Source organism: Drosophila obscura, unplaced genomic scaffold (assembly GCF_018151105.1).
Source record: "Drosophila obscura isolate BZ-5 IFL unplaced genomic scaffold, ASM1815110v1 contig_150, whole genome shotgun sequence".
Lineage (NCBI taxonomy): Eukaryota > Metazoa > Arthropoda > Insecta > Diptera > Drosophilidae > Drosophila > Drosophila obscura.
In genome coordinates, this window is record NW_024542736.1 from 8,452,082 (window position 1) to 8,464,198 (window position 12,117).

Below are 12,117 nucleotides of genomic sequence, written 5' to 3' on the forward strand. Positions count from 1 at the left end.
GGAAATTCAAACGATTACGCATGGAGATAGGGAAATGTTTGGGCAAATGTACTATGTATGTACATACGTACTGAACCGAGCCCTACAGAGTATGCCAACGAAGCAGATGGCCTCATATTGGTCGGCAGTGCGGAATATGAAACAAGGAAGGCGCAGATTGACAAACATGTGAATAATACACTTAAAAACAATATTTCTGGGAAAAAAATGTATTTTCTATTCTACAATGATGAAGATAAGTCTATTCTTTTTTTATATTTTATAGGTTGTAGGTAGTAACCTCCACAGCGGTTTCCCTCTATTTTGCCTTTCCTCTCGGGACTCGGCATTAGTAAATGGAAACTCAAATAAATCTATATGCACGTATGCGGTGGGAGATTAATTGATTCGCTGTGAAGGTAATGCAATTAAAAAATAAACCATTTGGCATACAACCCATGAATGAACGTACCATGAATATTCATTGAGAGGAGAGAAAATAATTTAAATATGTATTAAGTGTTCAGAATTGGTTTTCACCTAAGACACGTCAAATATTTGCACATGACGCCGCCTGTGATTGAAGCAAGACGCCCACTGCTGCCTGCCCCAATTAATTAAACATTGACATGGGGAAAATCAGAGTGCTAAAATATTAAATAAACCAATAAAGGGCACTCGCATAGAAAGAATTTATTCAATTCGTTAGTCAAACAGCCTTTGGCTTCTGTGGTGGCTTTGGAGGGGCAAATAAAAAGGTAAGCAAAAGCCAAAGCTGAATAAACAAGATTGACAATGGAGTCGAGCATATTCAGTTATGGTCTCCGCCAATAAATTGTAATTGAAGTGATACTGGCAGCTAACAAGCCATAACGTGAATGGAACACACACGACTCAGACAGCTTAGAGCTCCACTAAATTTTAAAAATGACAACCGATCGATTAAATGGAATTACACTTGGAGATCTCGAAGTTTCCGTACGATTCCCTTCTAGATTGCTTCGGAAAGTAAGTCACAGCTAAGCAATTAAACCAAATCCAGGCGACAGGTGAGTCTTTCCGTCTTTTTTCTAAAGCAGATGCCGTTTAATCGGTCCCATTACTCACAATCGCTTGACAATTGAGCAGCCAACAAATCCGCGGTAGCAGTGGCAACAGGTGACACCACCATCCCCAGTCCCAGTCCCAAACCCAGACCCAACCATAAAACAGCAGATACTCCGTGCAAACCAACCCCGGGGCGATAATAAGCAGATGCCTCAACCAGCCACGACTGCAGCCTCTCCAGAACGCAAAACTGTTTTCCGATTCCGAACTGAAATCAGTTCCCGACCGACAGCGACAGGCACCGGTAACACTCCATAATATTTCAATTGTTTTGGAGGTGAAATTTCTCCGAATCCGGGACTGAGAGCGACATAAAGTGCTGCCCAGAAACCCTCGACTACCCTTCCACCAGTGTGAGTGCCAGTGTGAGTCAGTCAGTGAGTGTTTTCCGGGTGTGCAAAGGAATACTTTTTGTCGTTTGGCGTCTGCCAAAGTCAAGTTCAAGTTGGCTGTGTCTAATGAAGTGTGCGCCCAACCGGTTTGTCCAATAGAAAAAGCAAAAACACTTAAAGTTCATCACGATGAGTTGCATTCGATTAGCATAAGCTGAACCTTGAGATGCGGAAAACTTCTAACCGAAAGCAGACAGTGGAGTGATGGATTCTTTAAGAAAATCCATTCAATCCATTGGAATCGGATACATCGGGGTTCTGATGTCGATAACCTCAGGTCATACTTCAACCGCAATTGCAACTGATCTGTACTCCTCCCTCGTTTCGGGTTTGCTTTATTTAGTGGATTTATTGATTGATCAATTGATTGATTCACAAATTCGTTCGTTTACCTTTCGCAGAACCTGATGCCTCAATCTAATATACATGCAATGTGTACATATGTACATACATAAATTATAAGCATGTGCGGTTACTGGGTCACCTGACGATGATTTGGTCTTGAACCGCAGATCAAGTGAACACAAAAGGCAATTGCAATTAGAGTCCATCGAAGCGTTGGCAAATTGTATAGCATTGGATAACTCTTGTGGCTGCAGGTCATCCCACACACGTACCCTACCATAGTGGATGCAAGTACTGATTCTGATTCTGATTGATAAATGGACAAGTTTGCTAATCTCGGTCATAGTCGCTAATTAAAAGGTTTAAGGCCAAAATTAGCATATGAAGCAATTGCAATTACAACGGAACGAACCACAACATCCCATCCCAATGGCAGCTACGCATAAACATGAGCACAGGCGCCCACACATACATGCATATGTGGGCTCCATCACACAGATACTCGCGTTCTCTCTCTCACACATGCAGATACACCTTCGTGTGTAGTGTTCATGATACTCAGATTCCGACATGACGTGAACAAAAAGTCCATCCATCTCTTCTGCTGACCGACCGACCTTACCCCTCCAGCCATAGGCTAGGCATATGCAAAGCGGAACGTTTAGGAGTGGGCAAAAGAGGGAAGGGCAGGGAGAAAGGTGCGTCTGTATGGGATGGCATCGCATGCCGCCAATTACCCGCATAATCTTGTAATACTAACCCCAACCAAATGGACTTCGGTTACGCCTCACGAACCTTTAATTCTCTATAAACACTGCATTATACGAGTAGCATTGCATACACGGCGATTACAGCCCTCCCCCCAATTGCGTGTGAGTGGTGCAAAATTATAAATAACTATGGCACTCGATTGATTTAATTATAAACAGCTGTGAGACTTTATAAGACTCTTGCCCTTATACTGGCAATCCTTAGATTTATTCTATTGAATGTTCCAAGTGTCCGAACCAAATCCATTCCCAGTGCGGAATACTCGTCGTACCTCTCAGAATTCAGGCTCCACACACACGCACACACATAAGCTTGTGTCCAGTGTCCGCCTGGCTCTGCAATTGTTTTGTGAAATTAAATTAAATTGATTGAATTTAGACAGAATTCAGTTGTGAGCATCGTTACGAGCAGGAGGTGCCTAGAGGTCAATGCGGAGGTGCATGAGTTGACTCTCTTACTGTGCTTTTTATGTGATGGTTGATTGATGTGGTTGTTGTTGTTATTACTGTTGTTGTTGCTGTTGCTATTGCTGCTATGTGTGATTGTTGCTGATTGTTGTTGCTCCTACTCGTATTCCAGTGATAATGACACAAATTTCTGAATGATCTGCTTTGTGGCTTTTGTTTGCCATTTGTGTTGATTAACAGACACATATATACATACATATGCATATGTACGTATTAATAGAACTGGATCTGCTGCTATTGTACTTGTACTTGAATGAGGTTAATAGGTCAAATCAAAGAAGTTATCTAATTCAAACGATCATTGAGAAACTCAAAATTACAAAATCCAATTGGCAGTACATGAAAGAACCCAAACCCAGATAGGAGTAGATTCAGATTTCCAGAGCTACTTTTAACTAAGTTCCAAATTACTCTTACTAAAATCAGTCCCATATATTTATGTACATAACCATTTGGAGTGATAATTGAGGAATCCAGATTACTTAAATTATATCCATGTAAATTAAAGTAGATACACCAAAGTCCAATGATAGCCAAGGGGACATTATCCAAGATATCTCTGATATCTCAGTTCCTATTTCAAAGTCGATCCCAATCAAGACATATCCTAGATCAGAGTAGGTAGACAAATATGTAATTTTTAATATTTGCATACAAATATCAAAGATTTCCAAGAAATCTTCCAAGTTCCATCCACAACCAAGCAACTAATTCCGACCAGAACACCCCCGCTCGTCCGTTCATTTAGGCGCCGACGCTGCCGCTCCGCTGTTGCTGTTGCTGCTGTGCTCGGCGCTCAATTGGTTGTCGCGCGCCGTGATTGCGCATCCCACGTCCCCACGTCGCCGTGCGGATCTCTCAGCTGAGTTGACCATGCGAACGCGACCGAACTGATGCGCAGAATTCACACAGCTCTCGGGTCGCGGCTGTCCTCAGTCTGCAGTCTGCAGTCTACAGTCTCCGTTCTTCAGTCTCCATTCTCGATACGACAGTACACTCGCGATCTCGGTTGCGTCCAGTCCAGTCCAGCTCAGCTCAGCCCGGTTCACCAACTACGTCGCGCGAAAAATTGGGTTTAATTAAAGTATAAAGGCCACCAGAGCTAGCTCAATTACTGCGGCTGGGCATAACCGCCGCGGCGCGAGCAGTGAGTGAGTGAGTGAGTGCCATGAGTCGCCACAGCCAGCTGAAGCTAGCGATGCCATCGGTGGCATCGGTGCACAGGGCATCGTCTTCGGCGTCGGCGTCGGTGTCAGCCCGGGAGCGCGGAGTCAAGCTGGGATTGGGTGTTAACCAGCAGACGGGCCGGGTGCAGTGGTGTCCCGGTCTGACCTGCTGCAAACTGCTTCTGTTGCTTCCAGTGGTGATGTTGCCGGTGACTCTGGTGCTAATTCTGATCATGCGGCTGGACGGGATGCTGGCGGCGCTGCAGCTGAGCGAGCAGCGGATGCGGGACCAGCGGGCGGCCGCCTCTTCCAACATGCCCGGCTACATGGAGAGCTACGAGTCGCTGCTTCCGGAGGGCGAGACCTACAATGAGCTGATCCACGACGAGTTCCTAGTGCCGCAGGCCAAGCGCTCCCACCTGGAGCAGCAGATGGCGGAGCGGGCCAGGCGCTGCCAGCCCTATCGCTATGGCAACGGGGAGACCATGGATCTGGAGGATCGCAGCACGCTGATGAAGGATTCGCGCACCTCCTTCCTGCCCCAGGGCATGCCGCGCGAGTGCTTCTCCAACGGCTTCGACCTGGACTTCCAATCGGCGCCGGACAGCGACCAGCCCGATGATGGGGAGCTGCTGCGTGAGTTGCATCGCTACCAGACGAAGTCCGCACCCAAGAGATACAAGGACTTTGCTCCGTACTGGCTGGAGCTGAGTCGCCAGCGTCGCGAGGCCGAGCAGCAGCGGGAAGCGGGCGCCGAGGAGCTGGCGGCACAGATCAGCGAGGCGACCGCCGCCCTGCAGTCCTTCTGGAATGAGGAGGGAACGCGGGACGGCATCCGCCTGGCCCAGGCCAAGACCATGCAGCGCTACATGGACACCTCGGTGGATCCCTGCGAGGACTTCTACAAGTTTGCCTGCGGCAACTGGGAGAAGCTCCACCCCATTCCCAAGGACAAGGCTGGCTTCGACACCTTCGAAATGCTGCGCGAGAGTCTCGACCTCGTGCTGCGGAATCTGCTGGAGAAGAGCACTCCGACGGCCATCGTGCCGGAGGAACGGAACATTCAAGTGCGCAACAACCTGAAGCTGAACGAGCAGGGCATGGAGCCGGAGACAGAGACGGACCAGGCCGCCGAGCTGGTGGCGAAACGTCTGCGCCGGCACATTGTCAGCCGGAGGCACCTGCTCAACCGCATCCTGATGCGCTACAAGCGATTCACCAACAGCACCAAGCGGAAGCGCCTCATCGATCCGACGCGCGAGAAGACCAAGGAGGAAGTGGCCGCCGCCCTGCCCGCTCCCAATGCCAAGGACAAGCAGAAACATGAGGTGGATCCGCAGCACTCCGCCACCAGCACCAGCGAGTACCTAAAGCCGAAGCACGATGCCCAGCTCAAGGCCAAGCATCTGTACAGGTCCTGTGTGAACAGCCAGCTGCTGTCCAGGCGCGGACTGGAGCCGTTGCACACTCTCATCCAGGAACTGGGCGGCTGGCCAGTGCTCGACCAGCAGTGGAGCGACACAAACTTCAACTGGCAGGTGCTGGCGGCCACTCTGCGGCGCTTCAACAACGACATCCTCATCGTGCAGTGGGTGGGGGCGGACATCAAGAACTCCGAGGAGAACATCATTCAGTTCGATCAGACGGGTCTGGGTCTGCCCACCCGCGAGTACTTTCTGCAGCCGAGCAATGGCAAGTACCTGATGGCCTACCAGCGCTACATGTCCGAGGTGATGCACAAAATGGGGGCTGCCAGACGGGATGCCCTAAGCACGGCCAGAGAGCTGATCGCGTTCGAGACATCGCTGGCGGGCATCACAGCGCCAGCGGAGCAGCGTCTCAACGTCACCAAGGTAAGAGATCACCCTGAGAACCCTGAACCACGAACAAAGTTCTATACATAGTTCCCCTGCTTCCCACAGCTCTACAAGCGCATGACGCTGCAGCAACTGGGGGCAGTGGTGCCGGAGATCGGCTGGAGCGCATATCTGACTACGCTGCAGGATCGGGAGGTGGGCGAGACCGAGGAGGTGGTCATCTATGCGGTGGATTATATGAAGCAGCTGGTGAACCTGCTGGCCGAGACAGAGCCCCGCACCATTGCCAACTACATGATGTGGCGCTTTGTGCGGCACCGCATCAACAACGTGGACGATCGCTTCGACGACATCAAGCAGACCTTCTACCACGCCCTGTTCGGGCGGGAGGAGAGTCCGCAGCGGTGGAAGGTGTGCATCGCCCAGGTGAACACAAACATGGGCATGGCGGTGGGCTCCATGTTCGTCACTCGCTACTTTGACAACAACAGCAAGCGGGACACGCTGCGTATGACCCACGACCTGCAGCAGGCCTTCCGGGACATACTGAAGACGACGGACTGGCTGGACCCGACCACCAAGCAGCTGGCCGAGGAGAAGGTCAATGCCATGTCCCTGAAGATCGGCTATCCGGACTTCATACTCAATCCGGCTGAGCTCAACGAGAAGTACGCGGGCATCGACATCAACCCCGAGAAGTACTTTGAGAACACGCTGAATGTGCTGCTGCACACGGCCCGGACGGAGCAGACGAAGCTGCACGAGCGCGTGAACAAGACCAACTGGCAGACGGCTCCGGCCATTGTGAATGCCTACTACAGCCGCAACAAGAACCAGATCATGTTCCCCGCCGGCATTCTGCAGCCTCCGTTCTACCATCGACACTTTCCCAAGTCGCTGAACTTTGGCGGCATCGGCGTGGTCATTGGCCACGAGCTGACCCACGGATTCGATGACAAGGGTCGACTCTTCGACAGGAATGGCAACATACACAAGTGGTGGACCGACTCCTCCATACGGGGATTCGACGAGCGTGCCCGCTGCATCATTGGCCAGTACAGCAACTATACGGTCGATGAGGTGGGCATCGTACTCAACGGAGAGAGCACACAGGGTAAGTTGCGGCTCCGTACTCTGAATCTCCCCCTTCCGCTCCTCACACAAGATCTTTCGTTTGTCAGGCGAAAACATTGCCGATAATGGTGGACTGCGACAGGCCTTCCATGCCTACAAGCGCTGGCTGAAGGACCATCCCGAACAGGTGGACGACGAGATGCTGCCTGGCCTGAACATGACCGCACCGCAGTTGTTCTTCCTCAATTTCGGGCAGGTGTGGTGCGGCGCCATGCGGCCGGAGGCCATTCGCAATAAGCTCAACACGGCCATCCACAGTCCGGGACGTTTCCGCGTCATTGGCACCCTCTCGAACTCCTACGACTTTGCCCGAGAGTTTCAGTGTGCAGCCGACACGCCCATGAATCCCTCTACCAAGTGCAGCGTGTGGTAGTCACCCGACGCAGTTACCTGTAGCCTACGAGTATTATACATATGTACAAGATGTATTCCACGCCACGCAGTCCTAGCGCCCACCAGATGCATGCCAGTTGGTGAGTATCCCCACTTTGATCCTCCCCTGTTGCTTCACTTTGGTGTCACTTTGATTGGGGTATGGGGTAGGGAGTAGGGTTAGGGTGGAGTAAGTGCTGATTACCCTCTCACATTCTCCAGCAATGCATTTAGCAGACGCCCGGCTCTTGGTATGTTGTGCCAACACTTCAATTGGGCCGCACTCACACACTTAATTAATGGTGATTTATGCTCAGCAGTTGGTTCAGTTCAGCTCTTGCCGCGGGGCACAAACTTCTCTCCAATTGTCTTTCCAATAAAAACGCAATTGGTGTGTGCTACTTAGGCTGCCGCCGAGGGGTTGGAGTGTGCATTGATACGCAACTATAAATACATTTATCTGGCGGGGGGTTAATGTTAATATCTGTCTGCATGGCAAAATATCATCGTGCCTAATATTTTATTTACCTTTCAGTTGCCGTATAACAGACTGTCCCTGCCCTGCTACAAGTCAAGGATCCAGCGTGTGGGAAGTTTCTCCCACAACAGCAAAGATAATGTGCCAAAAATTGCAATTTATATATTTTCCTAGCCATTAACTATTTTTACTTGTAATTTGCAATATCCTTAGTTAATTAAACCATTTATGTTTGTGATAATTCTAATTATGTATATGTCTGTATGTATGTATGTAAATGAACAATAAAATACACAAACTTTCAATATTTCGTGGCCTATTTCAACACTGAAAAGCTGAAACAAAATTTGGAAAACTTTTGAGTGGGAATTTTCGATGGAAGAAAATTCAGTTGTGAATGTGCGCTCGTCCACTGAAGAACATTGAGGAGGAGATCGTTCGGTGTTAGTGGGTGTTCCAAAAATATATGTATCTTATATTTATATACATAAACCAATCAGAAATCAGAAATAGCCAAGAAAGCGGCCGAACGGGAAATGAAATATTGTCAAATATTGTTTCCATAATTGATTGAAATGGAGTTGTGGCTGATTTTGCTTACTTTTCTGGGCTGCCATGGAGTACAGGGACAGATTTATGGAGGCAGCTCCTATGGTGCAGCCAGCGGACAGGCCATACGCCTGGGTGAGTAAATCACTCAGTTTGCGCTCTCCCACCAAAACTTTCACTCAAACCAAGCATGCTGCAGGCCTTATCACAGACGATGAAACGGACAGAATCCGGCAGACATTCGAGCACGCCATCTCTGTGGTGAACAACGAGCTGAGTGTCCCACTGGTGGGGCAAACCGAGGCGGTGGCCTATGGCAACTCTGTCCAGGCCTTTGCCCAACTCTGCAATATGATGCAGGTGAGCTGGATAACGGGGATTTTTATTTTAATTCGGCATAAAATAAGCAGAAACTTCCCTTGAATAGAGCGGAGTGGGTGCCATCTTTGGGCCAGCTGCCAAGCACACGGCCTCGCATCTGTTCAATGCCTGCGACTCCAAGGACATACCCTTCGTATATCCCCATCTCTCGGGTAATGCCCAGGCGGATGGCTTCAATCTGCATCCCCATCAGGAGGACATTGCAAACGCTCTCTACGGCATCATCAAGCAGTTTGATTGGTCCCGATTCATATTCTGCTACGAGTCCTGTTAGCATTCCACATTAGCATTTGCGTTTTGCAAGTTCCAACTAATCTAATTCCAATCACAGCCGAATATCTGGGCATTCTGGACCACCTGATGACACTGTACGGCATCAAGGGGCCCGTGATTAAGGTCATGCGCTACGATCTCAATCTGAACGGTAACTACAAGTCGGTGCTGCGACGCATACGAAAGTCAGAGGACAGTCGCATTGTGGTTGTGGGATCCACAGTGGGTGTGGCCGAGATCCTGCGGCAGGCGCAGCAAGTGGGCATCATGAATGAGGATTACACGTACATCATCGGCAATCTGGACTTGCACACCTTCGAGCTGGAGGAGTACAAGTACAGTGAGGCGAACATAACGGGCATTCGAATGTTCTCGCCTGATCAGGAGGAGGTACGAGACCTGGTGGAGAGACTGCATCAAGAGCTGGGCGAAAGCGAACCAACAGATAATGGTAAGAAGATTTTTTGAAAATGAGTTCGCTCTTTAATGGGTTTATATTGAAATTGTAGGCGCATCAAGCATCACCATGGCCATGGCGCTGACCTACGATGCAGTGCGAGTGATTGCAGAGACAACCAAGCACCTGCCCTACCAGCCACAGATGTTAAACTGCTCCGAGCGACATGACAATGTCCAACCAGATGGCTCCACATTCAGGAACTACATGAGATCGGTGTGCACAACAGTTTATAGCTGCCCGAGGACTACACATATATTCATCCTTGACTTTCTTGCAGTTGGAGCTCAAGGAGAAAACCATCACAGGTCGCATCTTTTTCGAGGGTAATGTGAGAAAGGGCTTCACCTTCGATGTCATTGAGCTGCAGACAAGTGGCCTCGTCAAGGTCGGCACTTGGGAGGAGGGCAAGGAGTTTGAGTTCAAGCGGCCAGCGCAAGTGATCAACTTCAATGACATCGATGATGGTTCGCTGGTCAACAAGACATTCAAAGTGCTCATATCCGTGGCGGTGAGTGGGAACAAGTTTGGATTGGGTTTGAGAAGTTTTATGAGCTGTCTCGATTCCAGACCAAGCCATATGCCAGTCTCGTGGACAGCATTGATACGCTGATTGGCAATAATCAGTATCAGGGCTATGGCGTGGATCTCATCAAGGAACTGGCCGATAAGCTCGGCTTTAACTTTACCTTCCTAGACGGTGGCATTGACTATGGCTCCTTTAACAAGACCACAAACACCACCACCGGAATGCTCAAGGAAATCGTCGAAGGGGTGAGTCGGAAAGAATACTTTCAGTCACATGAATATAATGAATCAATTCAACAGCGAGCTGATTTGGCCATTACCGATCTGACCATAACATCGGAACGCGAAGAAGTCATCGACTTTTCCATACCCTTTATGAATCTGGGTAAGGCCATCCGTTCAATATATTCCTCCACTTCGATAATAATTAAATGTGAAATTCTGCTGCAGGCATTGCCATTTTGTATGTGAAGCCTCAGAAGGCACCGCCGGCACTCTTTTCCTTCATGGACCCATTCTCAGAAGAGGTGTGGCTTTACCTGGGCATTGCCTATGTGGGTGTCTCCCTGTGCTTCTTCATTCTGGGTCGACTATCGCCCACGGAGTGGGACAATCCGTTTCCCTGCATCGAAGAGCCAGAGGAGCTGGAGAATCAGTTCACCATCAACAACTCGCTGTGGTTCACGACAGGTGCCCTGCTACAACAGGGCTCCGAAATCGCCCCCAAGTATTGCAATTCCCATAGAGGCGTTCAGTCGATTTCTGTAACAATCTTTCGCTGCCCTTAGATCCCTCAGCACACGTACCATAGCTGCTATTTGGTGGTTTTTCACCCTGATTATGGTGTCCTCGTACACGGCCAACTTGGCTGCCTTCCTGACCATCGAAAACCCAACCAGTCCCATTAATAGCGTTGAGGATTTGGCCGACAACAAGGAGGATGTTCAGTATGGGGCAAAGCGCACAGGATCCACACGGAATTTCTTTCTAGTAGGACGTCATATATTCTGCAAGGGAATGACTTTAATTAACATCGATTTCCACAGACCTCTGAAGATCCCATCTACATGAAAATGAACGAATACATGACCAACAATCCGTCCATGTTGCTGGACAACAATCAGGATGGGGTGGAAAAGGTAAAGTCTGGCAACAAGTACGCCTTCCTCATGGAATCCACCTCCATTGAGTTCAATACGGTGAGGGAGTGCAATCTAACCAAAGTGGGGGACGCACTGGATGAAAAGGGCTACGGCATAGCCATGGTGAAAAGTATGTGACCAGAACTAGATCCCCACGAATCAGCTGCAAGCTATGGCATACTCATTTCAGATTGGCCATATCGCGACAAGTTCAACAACGCACTGCTGGAGCTGCAGGAGCAAGGTGTGCTGGCCAGGCTCAAGAACAAATGGTGGAATGAGATCGGAGCCGGAGTCTGCAGTGTAAGTTTTTGCGAGTATTACAACAGCCAGCTGTTCCATCGTTACATTCGTGTGTGTGCTCTAGGCCAAAAGCAGTTCCGATGGTCCTTCAGAGCTGGGTGTGGACAATCTGAGTGGTATCTATGCTGTGCTGGCCGTTGGCACCATCATCTCCATCCTCTTTTCCATCTTCTGCTGGTGCATTTTCGTATTCAAGAAGGCCAAAAGCTATGAGGTAAAACATCTACACAACCTTTTACAGCCAAACCAGATCTCTCACAGTTGCTTCCTTTCAGGTGCCCTTTTGTGCTGCTCTGGTTGAGGAGTTTAAATTTGTCATCCGTTTCTCGGAGAACGAGCGTGCCCTGAAGAGCGCCCAATCAGTTTATTCCCGCAGCCGCAACTCCTCCCACTCCATAGAGTCGTTGAAAACGGATTCCGAGGATAATGTGCCAGCCGAGCAGGATGATTGATATT

At 49.4% G+C, this 12,117-nt stretch overlaps 2 protein-coding genes across 5 annotated transcripts; both read left to right on the forward strand.

Annotated features, from left to right (window-relative positions):
* The first annotated feature begins 929 nt into the window (after positions 1–929).
* On the forward strand, positions 930–8,331 carry LOC111077826 (neprilysin-4). Of its 4 annotated transcripts, none has more exons than XM_022372249.2 (5): positions 930–1,028; positions 4,423–6,080; positions 6,150–7,158; positions 7,226–7,651; positions 8,086–8,331. In XM_022372249.2, the coding sequence occupies exons 2-4, from the start codon at positions 4,428–4,430 to the stop codon at positions 7,549–7,551; spliced, it is 2,988 nt and encodes a 995-aa protein (XP_022227941.2). In that variant the 5' UTR covers positions 930–1,028; positions 4,423–4,427; the 3' UTR covers positions 7,552–7,651; positions 8,086–8,331. The 4 variants fall into 4 exon arrangements, with proteins under 4 accessions (XP_022227941.2, XP_022227939.2, XP_022227940.2 ...); XM_022372247.2 differs by lacking the exon at positions 930–1,028 and adding an exon at positions 1,219–1,330; XM_022372248.2 differs by lacking the exon at positions 930–1,028 and adding an exon at positions 3,573–3,678.
* Positions 8,332–8,433: 102 nt separating this feature from the next.
* On the forward strand, positions 8,434–12,113 carry LOC111077837 (glutamate receptor ionotropic, kainate 2). Its single transcript, XM_022372263.2, has 14 exons — positions 8,434–8,712; positions 8,777–8,937; positions 9,005–9,227; positions 9,290–9,682; positions 9,741–9,904; positions 9,969–10,199; positions 10,259–10,462; positions 10,517–10,601; positions 10,667–10,943; positions 11,005–11,206; positions 11,263–11,488; positions 11,549–11,661; positions 11,726–11,875; positions 11,937–12,113. Exons 1-14 carry the CDS (start codon positions 8,604–8,606, stop codon positions 12,111–12,113), a joined length of 2,715 nt encoding a protein of 904 aa, XP_022227955.1. The 5' UTR covers positions 8,434–8,603.
* The last annotated feature ends 4 nt before the right edge of the window (positions 12,114–12,117 follow it).

What these genes read in the sequence shown, in the direction of transcription:
- LOC111077826 (XM_022372246.2), top strand. Translation starts at nt 4,230, where the DNA reads ATGAGTCGCCACAGCCAGCTGAAGCTAGCGATGCCATCGGTGGCATCG. An exon ending in AGCGTCTCAACGTCACCAAG is followed by an intron (nt 6,081 to 6,149) that starts GTAAGAGATCAC and finishes TGCTTCCCACAG; the next exon opens with CTCTACAAGCGCATGACGCT. An exon ending in CAACGGAGAGAGCACACAGG is followed by an intron (nt 7,159 to 7,225) that starts GTAAGTTGCGGC and finishes TTCGTTTGTCAG; the next exon opens with GCGAAAACATTGCCGATAAT.
- LOC111077837 (XM_022372263.2), top strand. Translation starts at nt 8,604, where the DNA reads ATGGAGTTGTGGCTGATTTTGCTTACTTTTCTGGGCTGCCATGGAGTA. An exon ending in AACTCTGCAATATGATGCAG is followed by an intron (nt 8,938 to 9,004) that starts GTGAGCTGGATA and finishes TCCCTTGAATAG; the next exon opens with AGCGGAGTGGGTGCCATCTT. An exon ending in TCAAGGAAATCGTCGAAGGG is followed by an intron (nt 10,463 to 10,516) that starts GTGAGTCGGAAA and finishes TCAATTCAACAG; the next exon opens with CGAGCTGATTTGGCCATTAC.